Source organism: Nerophis ophidion, linkage group LG09 (genome assembly GCF_033978795.1).
Source record: "Nerophis ophidion isolate RoL-2023_Sa linkage group LG09, RoL_Noph_v1.0, whole genome shotgun sequence".
NCBI lineage: Eukaryota > Metazoa > Chordata > Actinopteri > Syngnathiformes > Syngnathidae > Nerophis > Nerophis ophidion.
This window is the reverse complement of record NC_084619.1, coordinates 67,777,397-67,795,007: the sequence shown is the minus strand read 5'-3', so window position 1 is coordinate 67,795,007 and position 17,611 is coordinate 67,777,397. Positions and strand designations below refer to the sequence as shown.

General features: G+C 38.6%; 1 protein-coding gene across 33 annotated transcripts in view; it reads left to right on the top strand.

Moving 5' to 3' along the window:
* LOC133559662 (pleckstrin homology domain-containing family A member 1-like) overlaps nucleotides 1–17,611 on the top strand; it is an 87,992-nt gene that overhangs the window by 50,210 nt on the left and 20,171 nt on the right. For all 33 annotated transcript variants that reach the window (XR_009808235.1, XR_009808222.1, XR_009808223.1 and 30 more), the window contains exons 8-10: nucleotides 515–583; nucleotides 2,928–2,992; nucleotides 5,719–5,782. Coding sequence is in view for 5 of the 33 variants with exons in the window: in XM_061911635.1 (XP_061767619.1) it covers nucleotides 515–583; nucleotides 2,928–2,992; nucleotides 5,719–5,782 (198 nt within the window). In the remaining 28 variants the exon portion in view is untranslated. The remainder of the gene's footprint in view (nucleotides 1–514; nucleotides 584–2,927; nucleotides 2,993–5,718; nucleotides 5,783–17,611) is intronic.

The window sequence follows — 17,611 nt, the reverse complement described above, 5'->3', positions numbered from 1 at the left end:
TTTGACCCAGACAAACACTTACCTTTATCGCTGAGTTGGCAAAGTGTTTGGACAAATCTTTACAAAAATATAGTTTGAAGATTTTATGGGATTTTTTCTTTTTCCCAAAAATATGGCAACATGTGTGGCAGCCCAAATGTTGAGTTAAAGCAAATAAGCACATGTATAATGAATGAATGAGTGAATGAATGAATGGTTTATTTTAAGCCATGCAAACAAAACAAAAGAATGACATAAAATACAAAAGAAATATATATATATATATATACATTATTTTTACACCTACATTGAAAACATTACATGTGACTAATCTTTTGTAGATGTCAAGATTGGCTAAAAAAGGGAGTGGGAAGAAGTAAGCTTATTAGGTCCCACCCCTATACATATACAATATATATATATATATATATACAATATATAATACAATATATGATATTATATATAATAATGTTGTGAAGCATGCAGCAAAGTGGTAACTTCTCTAAGTACTTCATTTATCCCTCCCCCCCACCAGATGAGGAACTGGAAACGACGATATTTCCTCCTGGAGGAAAACTCAATGAGCTACTTCAAGTCCGATCTGGTAATTGACTCAAGTGTTTTTTTTAATCCATTTCACATGTGGAGGAGACTGGGGTAAAGATAGTTGTGTGCTGTAACATGTTTGAATGAGTGGAATGTCATTGCCTTCTCTTCACATGTCCAGTCCTGCCTCCTGCCTCTCACACACACACACACACACTAGGGGTGGGCAATATCGCAAATTTGGGTATCGATACCGATCCGATACCGGCCAGTATCGCCGATACCGGAAGTGTCGTCATCTGATGGGGGGGGGGACTTCGGGGTATCGATACTTTTGAAAAACAAATTTGTACTTTTGCCTTTATTAATTCATTACCCAATCCAATCCAATCCACTTTATTTATATAGCACATTTAAACAACAACAACGTTTCCAAAGTGCTGCACAGCCATGTTAAAAACAATATTATGCTCCACCAATGACTGAACAAAACACAAAATGAATAAAAATAAAACAATATAAAAACAAATATGATTAAAAATTATTTTAAAGGGTAAAATCAATTAAAACAGTAAAATAAAAAAGTGTATAAAAAACACAGAGGACCACACAACTCACGTAGTGTTAAAAGCCAAAGAATAAAAGTGGGTCTTAAGACGAGACTTAAAACACTCCACTGTGGAAGCAGTTTGAACATGGAGCGGCAGAGTGTTCCAGAACTTAGGGCCGACCACAGAGAAGGCCCTGTCTCCCCTGGTCTTAAGTCTGGTCTTGGGCACCACGAGCTGGAGCTGGCTTTCGGACCTCAGAGCGCGCGCAGGGATGTAAATTTGGATGAGGTCCGAGATATATTGAGGTGCCAGTCCATGTAAAGATTTAAAAACAAACAGCAATGTTTTAAAATCAATTTTAAAATGAACAGAGAGCCAGTGCAAACTCTGAAGAATTGGGGTTATATGCTGGCGTTTCCTGGCCCCTGTTAAAAGTCGTGCTGCCGCGTTCTGGACTAACCGCAACCGGGAGAGAGCTTTTTGGCTAATGCCAGCATAAAGTGCATTGCAGTAGTCCAGGCCACTTGAAATAAAAGCATGCACCACTTGTTCAAAAAGGTTAAAAGATAAAAACGGTTTAACCTTTACTAAAAGACGAAGGTGATAAAAACACGATTTTAAAACGCCATTGACTTGTTTGTCTAGTTTAAAATCGCTGTCTATAGTGACGCCAAGGCTGGTGACTTTGGGACGCACATCATTTTGCAATGGTCCCAAGTCAGTGAGGGCCGGACCAAAAACTAAAATTTCCATTTTTCCCTCATTCATTATTAAAAAATTGTGGGCTAACCAAGCCTTGACGTCACATACACAGTTAAGAAGGGGTGTCAGGGGGCCGTGGCCTTTTGAAATCGGCATATAAATTTGGCATATAAATCGGCATATAAATTTGGCAGTCATCTGTATTGTATTATGATAATAATACAACACAGGACAACGATTTAAGTCAAAAAATAAAATATTTATTACAAAAGTAATATCAATAGCAATAAATTAATGCAAATAAGGTGCAAACAACTACTGAACCTGGCTTGTCGCCTCAAAACACACAAACACTTAAGGTAAATAACAAAACTCTAGTTATTGAACAAAGTTGTAAACATGAAAACAAAACAAAAGAACTGAGAAATTCAAATAGAAAAGTAATAATATCAATTACAACAAAGTAAGTAGTGCAAATAAGGTGAAAACAAATACTGAACTTGGCTAGTCGCCTCACAACACACAAGAACTTAAGTGAAAAAGAAAACACTAGTCATTAAACAGTTGTAAAAATGAACACAAAACAAAAGAACTGAGAAATTCTTATCGTTATTTTAGTGCAATAAAATACTTTACAGTTTACAACCAAGACATTAAGTCGCACTGGAAACGCACGCGTGTCCGAGTGAACCTCGGAGCGAATTATACTGATGTGTGTGCGCGAACGCACCGAGCGTCATGTTAATTGTATTTATTTTATTTTATTGTGGGTTGAAGATGAAATTTTAAAGTGTTTTTAAATCTCGTTCGCGAGCCATCACTAGGGAGGAGGGTGGAGTGGTGAAGAGCGCTGCGCTCACACTTTTTAAAAAAATCGGAGTGATTCGCTTAATTTGGTGAAGTATCGATACCATCACGCCAGTATTGACACGATACCGATACTCACCAAGTATCGATACTATCGATACTTGGTATCGATACGCCCAGCCCTAACACACACACACACACACGGATAACTCTGCATGCTCCCTATTGAAGTGATGAAGACATAGTCTCTCTGTCAGCTGCAAGGCAGTCTCATTTTGACAACAATGCAGTCGCCGATGTAGACATGTGTCCAGTAAACTGTTGTTGCCTTCTTCCCTTCAGGAGAAAGAGCCGCTGAGGATGATCCCGCTGAAGGAGGTTCACAAAGTGCAGGAGTGCAAACAGAGGTACAAGTGCGCTGTATTATCTTCAAAAAGTGGAGATTCTCCGTAAGAAAATCATACGTGTTATATTATGGGCAAACTTTAATGGTCTCTCAAATCCTTTTTTTGTCTTTTCAAGTTTCAAGTTTTATTGTTCTTCGGTCAATGGTCAACAAAGCAAAAAAAAAACAGTTGTACATTCATAGATTGAAAATAAAAAGTTGTACATTCATAGATTGAAAATGAAAAATGTTACAGACCGAAAGGGTTTAGGCTGAAGTTAAACACTTATTGCGCCTAACCCTATAAACAAATTCAAGTACAAAATAAACTTCCGAAAGTTATAAAAAGTCCTTTGCACAACGTATTATAAATACACATTATAAACAACATCATAAACAACATGAGCGTAGTTCAATTTTATACACAGTACAGGCATGTGAAATATCCCTGTGTACATATAGACCTTTGCACTAATTATATATACAATATATACAAACAATTGTACTTCTATTATTATTTATATCTCATGTTTAATTTTTAATTAACATTAATCATAGTATTAACTACAATGTTAATTTTGAAGCTTACTGAGTGCAACAGATGCCACAGTGCTGGTATGATGTACAACGTAGTATAGATGACATTCTACACTCATTCCAGTGACATAACACGAGAATAAACCTTTATTAAGAGGGAAAGATCCTCACCTAAAGTCAAAAGTGCTTTTCACTGAGTTATGTTTGGCCCCAATGGGTCGCTTCTAACAGTAAATACTATTGTTACACCATTTTTTTACGCATTTAATTAGATTTTTTTCATACTAAAATAAATAAAAAAAATATGGTAAGCTGGGCGATATTGCCTTTTTGATTAATATCGCAATATTTTTATGCCATATTGTGATATACAATATATATCTCGACATTTTTCCTTAGCCTTGAATGAACACTAGATGCACATAATCACAGGATTCTATGTGTCTACAAACCCCGTTTCCATATGACTTGGGAAATTGTGTTGGATGTAAATATAAACAGAATACAATGATTTGCAAATTGTTTTCAACCCATATTCAATTGAATGCACTACAAAGACAAGATATTTGATGTTCAAACTCATAAACTTTAGTTTTTTTTGCAAATAATAATTAACTTAGAATTTCATGGCTGCAACACGTGCCAAAGTAGTTGGGAAAGGGCATGTTCACCACTGTGTTACATCACCTTTTCTTTTAACAACACTCAAACGTTTGGGAACTGAGGAAAATAATTGTTGAAGTGGAATTCTTTCCCATCTTTCTTTTATGTAGAGCTTCAGTCGTTCAACAGTCTGGGGTCTCCGCTGTCGTATTTTACGCTTCATAATGCACCACACATTTTCCATGGGAGACAGGTCTGGACTGCAGGCAGGCCAGGAAAGTTCCCGCACTCTTTTTTTACGAAGCCACGCTGTTGTAACACGTGCTGAATGTGGCTTGGCATTGTCTTACTGAAATAAGCAGGGGCATCCACGAAAAAGTCGGCGCTTAGATGGTAGCATATGTTGGTCCAAAACCTGTATGTACCTTTCAGCATTAATGGTGCCTTCACAGAAGTGTAAGTTACCCATGCCTTGGGCACTAATGCACCCCCATACCATCACAGATGCTGGCTTTTCAACTTTGCGTCGATAACAGTCTGGATGGTCCGCTTCCCCTTTGATGACACAATGTCGAATATTTCCAAAAAACAATTTGAAATGTGAACTCGTCAGACCACAGAACACTTTTCCACTTTGTATCAGTTCATCTTAGATGATCTCGGGCCCAGAGAAGCCGGCGGCGTTTCTGGATGTTGTTGATAAATGGCTTTCGCTTTGCACAGTAGAGCTTTAACTTGCACTTACAGATGTAGCAACAAACTGTATTTAGTGACAGTGGTTTTCGGAAGTGTTCCTGAGCCCATGTGGTGATTGATGTCTGTTTTTGATACAGTGCCGTCTGAGGGATCGAATGTTGGTTTCCGGCCATGCCGCTTACGTGGAGTGATTTGTCCAGATTCTCTGAACCTTTTGATGATATTATGGACCGTAGATGATGTAATTTCTAAATTTCTTGCAATTGTAAGAAATTTAGAAAAACGTTGTTCTTAAACTGTTTGACTATTTGCTCACACAGTTGTGGACAAAGGGGTGTACCTCGCCCCATCCTTTCTTGTGAAAGACTGAGCATTTTTTGGGAAGCTGTTTTTATACCCAATCATGGCACCCACCTGTTCCCAATTAGCCTGCACACCTGCGGTATGTTCCAAATAAGTGTTTGATGAGCATTCTTCAACTTTATCAGTTTTTATTGCCACCTTTCCCAACTTCTTTGTCACGTGTTGCTGGCATCAAATTCTAAAGTTAATGATTATTTGCAGAAAAAAAAAAAAAAGTTTATCAGTTTGAACCTCAAATATGTTGTCTTTGTAGCATATTCAACTGAATATGGGTTGAAAATGATTTGCAATATTTACATCTAACACAATTTCCCAACTCATGGAAACGGGATGGATTTTGAAAGGAATTGTATTTTGTCATTTTGTATTTTACATGATGTATGTTTGAACTGTCCATAAGCAGTGTGCTTCTAAGGATGACCTTTTTGCAGAACCCACTCCGATGTTAACAAAAGAAACAATGATGTCATACAAAATGTCTGTCTGTAAATAAATGCAAGTGTTAGGTTAGTGACACAATAAAGGTGTAACAATGTTTTGTTGTTTCAGTGACATCATGATGCGCGACAATCTGTTTGAAGTCGTCACCACATCAAGGACATTTTACATACAGGTCAGATTGAATGTAAATACGCTATGACGTGAAGCCTTGTATTTGATGAAAATACAGCTTAAAAGTGCTCTTAGTAAGCCTTCCTGTCAACACATCAATACAGCGTTTTGTGTGTTTGGAGCTTTAAAGGGGAACATTATCACCAGACCTATGTAAGCGTCAATATATACTTTGATGGTGCAGAAAAAAGACCATTTATTTTTTTAACCGATTTCCGAACTCTAAATGGGTGAATTTTGGCGAATTAAACGCCTTTCTGTTTATCGCGCTGGAGGCGATGACGTCAGAATGTGACGTCGCCGAGGTAACACACCCGCCATTTTCATTTTCAACACATTACAAACACTGGGTCTCAGCTCTGTTATTTTCCGTTTTTTTGACTATTTTTTGGAACCTTGGAGACATCATGCCTCAACGGTGTGTTGTCGGAGGGTGTAACAACACTAACAGGGAGGGATTCAAGTTGCACCACTGGCCCGAAGATGCCAAAGTGTCTGCCGCCAGACCCCCATTGAATGTGCCAGAGTGTCTCCACATTTGACCGGCGATGCTAAAGCAGACATGGCACAGAGATGTATGGATAACCTGCAGATGCATTTGCAACGATAGTCAACGAAATCACAAAGGTGAGTTTTGTTGATGTTGGCTGCCAGCTAATCGATGCTAACATGCTACGCTAATCGATGCTAACATGCTATTTACCGGCGGTGCTAAAGCAGACATGGCACAGAGATGTATGGATAACCTGTAGATGCATTTGCAATTATGTTACGTTTACTTCCACCCACATTTAATGCGAAACAAACACTTACCAATCGACGGATTTAAGTTGCTCCAGTGTCAAAAGATAAGAAAGTCCTGATCGTTTGGTCCGCACATTTTACCGGCGATGCTAACGCAGCTATTCGGCCATGCTATGGCTATGAATAGCGTCAATAGCTATTCGCTCAATAGCTTGAGTTTCTTCTTCAATATTTTCATACTCCAACCATCTGTTTCAATACATGCGTAATCCGTTGAATTGCTTAAATCGCTGAAATCCGAGTTTGAATCCGAGCTAATGTCGCTATATCTTGCTGTGCTATTCCCATTGTTTGTTTACGTTGGCAGCACTGTATGACGTCACAGGGAAATGGCCAGTGTCTTCGCAGAGAGCTGAAAATAAGGCACTTTAAAGCTTTATTTAGGGATATTCCGAGACCGGTAAAATTTTGAAAAAAACTCCAAAAAATACAACAAGCCACTAGGAACTGATTTTTATTGTTTTTAACCCTTTTGAAATTGTGATAATGTTCCCCTTTAATGTTAATGAGCTGATTGTCCATGAGGTCTCCAACAGCACACAGCACTCTTGTGCTCGTAGACAAGCTACTCTGCAATTGTCCAACAATATGGATGCCATATGTAACATACAACTTGAGAGGCACAGATGTTAGCCACACCAGCATAGCTATGTTAGCTGCAGTTCACATTTTACAGCAACCTCACGGAAGTTTGGCTTATTAGCTCAATAAACTTACACATCCCTAGCTGACTGATAAGATGCAAGTTTGAGCTTCAGAGGGGAACTGGACTTTTTTGGAATGTTGCCTCTTGTTCACAATCATCATGAAAGACGTATGTAATATATATATTTTTTTTATGCATTCCAACTCGTAAATAAAAGTCCACTTGCAATGTAGGTGATGGAATAAATCAGTGGTTCTCAACCTTTTTTCAGTGATGTACCCCCTGTGAACATTTTTTTCATTCAAGTACCCCCTAATCAGAGCAAAGCATTTTTGGTTGAAAAAAAAGAGATAAAGAAGTGAAATACAGCACTATGTCATCAGTTTCGGATTTATCAAATTGTATAACAGTGCAAAATATTGCTAATTTGTAGTGGTCTTTCTTGAACTATTTGGAAAAAAAGATATAAAAATAACTAAAAACTTGTTGAAAAATAGGCGCCAGCGCCCCCCCCCCCCGACCCCGAAAGGGAATAAGCGGTAGAAAATGGATGGATGGTTCAATTATAATTAAAGCTGTAAGCAGCGTTGGTCGAGTCCGCCTTTGGCTGCTGCCCCCGAGACCCACGGCCGGATAAGCGTTAGAAGACGCCTTGGAGCCACTATTTTGAGAATCTAATGCATTGTGAAAGTTATGCAGTTGTTGTATTGAAGTGAAAATATCAAACTTCCTGTTGATTTTTGCTAAAGTATGTTAATTATTAAAATGTAGGTCTAAGTGAGACCTACATAGTGTTTTTTGTTTCATGTCTCTCTGACATTCCTACCGGAAGTTACAAGCAGTTTTGTCTGTGTTTTCTTCCTATGAGCAGTTTGTCCGTGTTGTATTCCTAGGGGCGCGGTAGAGCGCAATTTTTGGTTTTGAGGTTAGGTTTTTTTCATCAGATCGCAATTTTTGCCAGACCTGATGTGTGTGTTAAGTTTGGTGAGTTTAGAAGCATTTTAAGAGGGTCAAATAACAGCTCAAAGAGGCAAAAATGACATTTTTTAGGAGACTTTGCACAAGGGTTCTTTGAAGGCGCGTAAAATCAAAACCTGAGAACTTATCAAAACTCTGTTCTATACTTTTAATCAGAAGGTTTCAATCTCTCTCCTGTACGAGTTTGAAGCCAAAACAACAAACGCACTCAGAGGAGATAATGTTTGAAGAAAGGTGACCGGTTTTTACAAAACTTTTCTTTTGAAGGGGGGATTGCAAACTTTCTGTTGATTTTTGTTGGGGGTTGTCAATCTATGAAATGTAGGTCTAAGCGAGACCTACATAGAGGTTTTTGTTTCATGTCCCTCCGACATTCTTACCGGAAGTTACAAGCAATTTTGTCCCTGTTTTCTTCCTAGGAGCAGTTTTTTCAGTGTTTTATTCAAAAATAGCGCTAGAGTTTTGGGGTTATGTATGCGCCAAGTTTGACGACTTTTGAAGCATTTTAAAGGGGTCAAATTACAGCGCAAAGAGGCAAAAATTGCATTTTTTGAGAAAATTTTATTTTGAAGGGGTTTTTGCCAACTTCATGTAGATTTTTGCTGAAAGAAGTGAGTGTATGAAAATTGGATCCAAGTCAGACCTACATAGGAGTTTTTGTTTCATGTCGCTATGAAATTCCTAACAGAAGTTGCATGCAGTTTTGTCTGTATTTTTTTCCTACGGGGCGTTAGAGCGCAATTTTCATTTTGGGGGATTGGTTGCTTAATATGTTGGGAAGGTTTGCTATACCAACGTGTGTGTCAAATTTGGTGAGTTTTGAAGTATGTTAAGGGGGTCAAATTACAGCGCATAGGTGCGGAATAATAATAAAACACAGCAGTTTCAATAGGGTCCTTGGCCCATGGCAAAGGACTCCACAGGAGTCCTTTGCCATGGGCCAAGGACCCTAAATAAAGAGTTCTACACATAGAAGTAATCATCAACTTAAAGTGCTCTCTTTTGGGATTGTAATAGATATCCGTCTGGATTCAAGAACTTAATTCTAAACATTTCTTCACAAAAAAAGAAATATTTAATATCAATACTTATGGAACATGTCCACAAAAAATCTAGCTGTCAACACTGAATATTGCATGGTTGCATTTCTTTTCACAGTTTATGAACTTACATTCATATTTTGTTGAAGTATTATTCAATAAATATATTTATATAGGATTTCCGAATTGTTGCTATTTTTAGAATATTTTTGAAAAATCTCACGTACCCCTTGGCATACCTTCAAGTACCCCCAAGGGTACGCGTACCCCCATTTGAGAACCACTGGAATAAATAAACATTCATAAAGGGCCAACAATACCTTATTTACCTTTCCTGACTTGAATATTAACAAGTACCGTATTTCCTTGAATTGCCGCTGGGGCGCTAATTAATTTAAAACCTCTTCTCACTCCTGCGCTTACCAAAGGCATGCGGTAAAGGTAAGCATGCGCTAAATATTTTAAAACCTCTTCTCACTCCGGCACTTACCAAAGGCATGCAGTACAAATTTGAGTGTGATGTAAGGATACCATCATAAAAAGCACATTTAATAAAAAAAAAATTATTATGGTCTTACCTTTACTTATAAATGAAGTCCATGCACAGTTCCTTCTGATCAAAAGCATCGATAACTATAGAAGTCTTCCTTATCTTTCTTCAGTTTTCAAAGTCTCTCTGTCTCGATGGAGATCTTCCTTTACTACCTCCTGTTTAGAAAACTGTTATCAGACCGCTGCTATCCGTTAGCTCGGCTCCTCACATGTAGTGCGGGCGACGACAGAATTAGCCTCGGACAACTCCCCCTCCCGTTCTGCTCCGTGGGTGATCTCTTTATCCCACCGCTGCCACTATGAAGTGTTATTGTATAAATACTAGACTGGGTATTTAGGACTGGAACATGCTTTATTTCAGCCCGTTTGTTTACATAGCCGGCATAGGAGTAGTGGTGTTACATCCTAAAAGGTCCGCCGTGCACCAGCCGCGTCATATCCGTCCCAGCACATATCACGTCACTCATTGTCACTTCTTCTGCAGCCGAGTAGTCGCAAGAAGGATCACTAGCGCCCTCTAGCATCCGGAGGCGGGAGTCATTTAATGACTCATATTTGACACACGCAGCTACGGTATATTAATAAAACATAGCTGCTTACTGTTCTTTTTAGCATACAGGTATTCAAAAGCTTGGACCTTGAATCCTACTGAATAGCTCTTAATCTTCTTCCCTTTATGCGATTTCAAATGACCGGTATTGAAATCAGCCTCCTTCATTTTTAAAATGATGACTGGTGACGTCACGAGTTTGACCCGGCGGTAATACTAAGCATGCGCTAATTATTTTGCGAAGCGAGTTTGACCCGGCAGTAATTCAAGGCAGGCGCATACTAAATGCCCGGCGGCAATTCAAGGAAATACGGTATTAGTGATATTGTTATTATAAGCACTAACGCAGATCAACTATTTATAGCCATTGATCACTAGCTTGTGTAACTGTGTTGTGTCGTGGACATTTCTTAAAGACGATCCTTTAGTGACAAATAGCTTTAAAATGATTTATTAAAGTAACAAACAAATAATAACAAGCTTTGCAAAGCGAGACCAAACCAGAACGACACATCCGTTCGTTCCAGCTTCTTCTAACTCCTTTAGAATTTGACATGACAATTATACATTCTCAGAAGTCCCACCCTCCATGCTCATTTACATACAGTACACCAGTGGAATGAATAACCAAAGTCCTGCGAAGGGGAGAGGGTGTCGTTTGCCCAGAGGGGGTGGGGGGGTCACTCAGGAAAGGGGAACAATTTAGCTCTGTTGGGGGTAAGGAAGAGGGAAAACACATGCCCACGTCAACTATTGTCCACATGTCACATCAAAGACACAGGAGACAGAGCTTGATCAGACAATAGATCTCTTGCTAAGTGTCACATTCCTGAGCCCAATAAACAACTTTTGGCGACCCGTTCAAAGAACATCTTCAATTAAACGAGTACAAGTAATTTTGCTATCACAGTTGACATCATGCTTCCTCCCCTTGATGCTCTTGAAAATGTATTGCAGATCATAAATCATGCCTCTCTCCTAGATAGTAGAAGGATGAGGATGTAATCCGACAAGTTGGTTCACTTTGACAGCCAATTTAGACCCGGAACTGGCAAAAAAGACACAAAGACGCTTGGTTTAACTTTCTTTTTATTTGTAAAGATTTTCAGTTATTCTTCCTCTAAATGGGAGTATATTAAGGTGTTATCAATGGGCATCCTAATGACAGCAGACATTGTACAGTAAGTGGTGTTTTATTATGTTTGTTGGCTGTCATGAATACATACTACAAGTTTTGTCATTTTTACCACATGACAGCGTGTGTACAACACTTTAATGTAAGTGTTTGGATGTTTTTTAAGGGTTATATGGAGCAGTGGTCCCCAACCACCGGGCCGTGGCCCGATTGGTACCGGGCTGCAGAAGAATTTTTCAACATCCATCCATCCCATCCATTTTCTACCGCTTATATTCCCTTTCGGGGTCGCGGGGGGCGCTGGCGCCTATCTCAGCTACAATCGGGCGGAAGGCAGGGTACACCCTTGACAAGTCGCCACCTCATCGCAGGGCCAACATAAAAAACACAATATACACTTACAATTAGTGCACCAACCACAAAAACTTCCATTTTTCATGCCAAAAACGTCCCTTTTTCATGACAAAGAAGAAGAAAAAAAAACCGGTCCGCGGATAAAAAAAAAAGGTTGGGGACCACTGATATAGAGCGACTCCCATAGGCTCCATTCCAAGCAGACTTGATCACGTTTAACATTTGGAATGCATAAAAAAGAGAAACGTGTGCTTGTCTTACATAAAGATTGAAAATGACAGGGAACATTCTAGAAAAAAAAAAAAAATGCAACTTAAGTTTGTAAGCTGTGTGTGCTTGCCTCTTTTATTTTTTTTGCGTTGTTTCTACACAAAAAGTGTCCTTTTTGAAGTGGTAGGCCTAAATACGGCCGTCCCATCATCACCTCATAAGTCACTCATTGGTGGCGGCATAGCTCGCCTGGTAGAGTGGACGTGTCAGCAACTTGAGGGTTCCAGGTTCGATTCCCGCTTCCGCCATCTTAGTCACTGCCGTTGTGTCCTTGGGAAAGACATTTTACCCACCTGCTCCCAGTGCCACCCACACTGGTTTGAATGTAACTTAAATATTGGGTTTCACTATGTAAAGCACTTTGAGTCATTAGAGAAAAAGTGCTATATAAATATAATTCACTTCACTTCACTTTGACAGCCAATTTAGACCCGGAACTGGCAAGAAAGACACGAAAAGACACTCGGTTTAACTTTCTTTTTCTTTGTCAAGATTTTCAGTTATTCTTCCTCTAAATGGGAGTATATTAAGATGTTATCAATGGGCATCCTAATGACAGCAGACATTGTACAGTAAGTGATGTTTTATTATATTTGTTGGCTGTCATGAATACATACTACAAGTTTTGACATTTTTACCACATGACATATATACTTACAGCGTGTGTACAACACTTTAATGTAAGTGTTTGGATGTTTTTAAGGGCTATATAGAGCAGTGGTCCCCAACCACCCGGCCGCAGAAGAATTTTTTATAAAAAAAAAAAAAATATATATTTTTTATTTTTATTAAATCAACATAAAAAACACAATATACACTTACAATTAGTGTACCAACCACAAAAATTTCCCTTTTTCATGCCAAAAACGTCCCTTTTTAATGGGCCGAGGGACAAATTCTTAAGCGTTGACCGGACCGCGGATAAAAAAAAAGGTTGGGAACCACTGATATAGAGCGACTCCCATAGGCTCCATTCCAAGCAGACTTGATCACGTTTAACATTTGGAATGCATAAAAAAGAGAAACGTGTGCTTGTCTTACATAAAGATTGAAAATGACAGGGAACATTCTAAAAAAAAAACAAAAAAAAACTGCAACTTAAGTTTGGAAGCTTTGTGAGCTTGCCTCTTTTATTTTTTTTGCGTTGTTTCTACACAAAAGTGTCCTTTTTGAAGTGATAGGCCTAAATACGGCCTTCCCATCATCACCTCATAAGTCACTCATTGGTGGCGGCATAGCTCGCTTGGTAGAGTGGCCGTGCCAGCAACTTGAGGGTTCCAGGTTCGATTCCCGCTTCCGCCATCCTAGTCACTGCCGTTGTGTCCTTGGCCAAGACACTTTACCCACCTGCTCCCAGTGCCACCCACACTGGTTTGAATGTAACTTAAATATTGGGTTTCACTATGTAAAGCACTTTGAGTCATTAGAGAAAAAGTGCTATATAAATATAATTCACTTCACTTCACCTTGACAGCCAATTTAGACCCGGAACTGGCAAGAAAGACACGAAAAGACACTTGGTTTAACTTTCTTTTTCTTTGTAAAGATTTTCAGTTATTCTTCCTCTAAATGGGAGTATATTAAGATGTTATCAATGGGCATCCTAATGACAGCAGACATTGTACAGTAAGTGGTGTTTTATTATATTTGTTGGCTGTCATGAATACATACTACAAGTTTTGATATTTTTACCACATGACTTATATACTTACAGCGTGTGTACAACACTTTAATGTAAGTGTTTGGATGTTTTTTAAGGGCTATATAGAGCAGTGGTCCCCAACCACCCGGCCGCAGAAGAATTTTTTATTAAAAAAAAAATATATTATTTTTTTTTAAATCAACATAAAAAACACAATATACACTTACAATTAGTGTATTAGTGTACCAACCACAAAAACTTCCCTTTTTCATGCCAAAAACGTCACTTTTTAATGACAAATTTGTCCCGGGCCGCGGGACAAATTTTTAAGCGTTGACCGGACCGCGGATAAAAAAAAAGGTTGGGGACCACTGATATAGAGCGACTCCCATAGGCTCCATTCCAAGCAGACTTGATCACGTTTAACATTTGGAATGCATAAAAAAGAGAAACGTGTGCTTGTCTTACATAAAGATTGAAAATGACAGGGAACATTCTAAAAAAAAAAACAAAAAAAAACTGCAGCTTAAGTTTGGAAGCTTTGTGAGCTTGCCTCTTTTATTTTTTTTGCGTTGTTTCTACACAAAAGTGTCCTTTTTGAAGTGATAGGCCTAAATACGGCCGTCCCATCATCACCTCATAAGTCACTCATTGGTGGCGGCATAGTTCGCTTGGTAGAGTGGCCGTGTCAGCAACTTGAGGGTTCCAGGTTCGATTCCCGCTTCCGCCATCTTAGTCACTGCCGTTGTGTCCTTGGGCAAGACACTTTACCCACCTGCTCCCAGTGCCACCCACACTGGTTTGAATGTAACTTAAATATTGGGTTTCACTATGTAAAGCACTTTGAGTCATTAGAGAAAAAGTGCTATATAAATATAATTCACTTCACTTCACTTTGACAGCCAATTTAGACCCGGAACTGGCAAGAAAGACACAAAAAGACACTTGGTTTAACTTTCTTTTTCTTTGTAAAGATTTTCAGTTATTCTTCCTCTAAATGGGAGTATATTAAGATGTTATCAATGGGCATCCTAATGACAGCAGACATTGTACAGTAAGTGGTGTTTTATAATGTTTGTTGGCTGTCATGAATACATACTACAAGTTTTGTCATTTTTTACCACATGACATATATACTTACAGCGTGTGTACAACACTTTAATGTAAGTGTTTGGATGTTTTTTAAGGGCTATATAGAGCAGTGGTCCCCAACCACCCGGCCGCAGAAGAATTTTTTATTAAAAAAAATATATATATATATTTTTTTTTTTTATTAAATCAACATAAAAAACACAATATACACTTACAATTAGTGTACCAACCACAAAAACTTCCCTTTTTCATGCCAAAAACGTCCCTTTTTAATGGGCCGAGGGACAAATTCTTAAGCGTTGACCGGACCGCGGATAAAAAAAAAGGTTGGGAACCACTGATATAGAGCGACTCCCATAGGCTCCATTCCAAGCAGACTTGATCACGTTTAACATTTGGAATGCATAAAAAAGAGAAACGTGTGCTTGTCTTACATAAAGATTGAAAATGACAGGGAACATTCTAAAAAAAAAAAAAAAAAAAAAAACCTGCAGCTTAAGTTTGTAAGCTGTGTGCTTGCCTCTTTTATTTTTTTTGCGTTGTTTCTACACAAAAGTGTCCTTTTTGAAGTGGTAGGCCCAAATATGGCCGTCCCATCATCACCTTGGTGGCGGCATAGTTCGCTTGGTAGAGTGGCCGTGTCAGCAACTTGTGGGTTCCAGGTTCGATTCCCGCCTCCGCCATCTTAGTCACTGCCGTTGTGTCCTTGGGCAAGACACTTTACCCACCTGCTCCCAGTGCCACCCACACTGGTTTGAATGTAACTTAAATATTGGGTTTCACTATGTAAAGCACTTTGAGTCATTAGAGAAAAAGTGCTATATAAATATAATTCACTTCACTTCACTTTGACAGCCAATTTAGACCCGGAACTGGCAAGAAAGACACAAAAAGACACTTGGTTTAACTTTCTTTTTCTTTGTAAAGATTTTCAGTTATTCTTCCTCTAAATGGGAGTATATTAAGATGTTATCAATGGGCATCCTAATGACAGCAGACATTGTACAGTAAGTGGTGTTTTATAATGTTTGTTGGCTGTCATGAATACATACTACAAGTTTTGTCATTTTTTACCACATGACATATATACTTACAGCGTGTGTACAACACTTTAATGTAAGTGTTTGGATGTTTTTTAAGGGCTATATAGAGCAGTGGTCCCCAACCACCCGGCCGCAGAAGAATTTTTTATTTAAAAAAATATATATATATATATATTTTTTTTATTAAATCAACATAAAAAACACAATATACACTTACAATTAGTGTACCAACCACAAAAACTTCCCTTTTTCATGCCAAAAACGTCCCTTTTTAATGGGCCGAGGGACAAATTCTTAAGCGTTGACCGGACCGCGGATAAAAAAAAAGGTTGGGAACCACTGATATAGAGCGACTCCCATAGGCTCCATTCCAAGCAGACTTGATCACGTTTAACATTTAGAATGCATAAAAAAGAGAAACGTGTGCTTGTCTTACATAAAGATTGAAAATGACAGGGAACATTCTAAAAAAAAAACAAAAAAAACCTGCAGCTTAAGTTTGGAAGCTTTGTGAGCTTGCCTCTTTTATTTTTTTTGCGTTGTTTCTACACAAAAGTGTCCTTTTTGAAGTGATAGGCCTAAATACGGCCGTCCCACCATCACCTCATAAGTCACTCATTGGTGGCGGCATAGCTCGCTTGGTAGAATGGCCGTGTCAGCAACTTGAGGGTTCCAGGTTCGATTCCCGCTTCCGCCATCTTAGTCACTGCCGTTGTGTCCTTGGGAAAGACATTTTACCCACCTGCTCCCAGTGCCACCCACACTGGTTTGAATGTAACTTAAATATTGGGTTTCACTATGTAAAGCACTTTGAGTCATTAGAGAAAAAGTGCTATATAAATATAATTCACTTCACTTCACTTTGACAGCCAATTTAGACCCGGAACTGGCAAGAAAGACACGAAAAGACACTTGGTTTAACTTTCTTTTTCTTTGTAAAGATTTTCAGTTATTCTTCCTCTAAATGGGAGTATATTAAGATGTTATCAATGGGCATCCTAATGACAGCAGACATTGTGCAGTAAGTGATGTTTTATTATATTTGTTGGCTGTCATGAATACATACTACAAGTTTTGTCATTTTTACCACATGACATATATACTTACAGCGTGTGTACAACACTTTAATGTAAGTGTTTGGATGTTTTTTAAGGGCTATATAGAGCAGTGGTCGGGCCGCAGAATAATTTTTTATTTAAAAAAAATAAATTATTATTGTTATTTTTTTTTTATTAAATCAACATAAAAAACACAATATACACTTACAATTTTCTTAAGCGTTGACCGGTCCGCAGATAAAAAAAAGGTTGGGAACCACTGATATAGAGCGACTCCCATAGGCTCCATTCGAAGCAGACTTGATCACGTTTAACATTTGGAATGCATAAAAAAGAGAAACGTGTGCTTGTCTTACATAAAGATTGAAAATGACAGGGAACATTCTAAAAACAAAACAAAAAAAAACTGCAGCTTAAGTTTGTAAGCTTTGTGTGCTTGCCTCTTTTATTTTTTTTTGCGTTGTTTCTACACAAAAGTGTCCTTTTTGAAGTGATAGGCCTAAATATAGCCGTCCCATCATCACCTCATAAATCACTCATTGGTGGCGGCATAGCTCGCTTGGTAGAGTGGCCGTGCCAGCAACTTGAGGGTTCCAGGTTCGATTCCCGCTTCCGCCATCCTAGTCACTGCCGTTGTGTCCTTGGGCAAGACATTTTACCCACCTG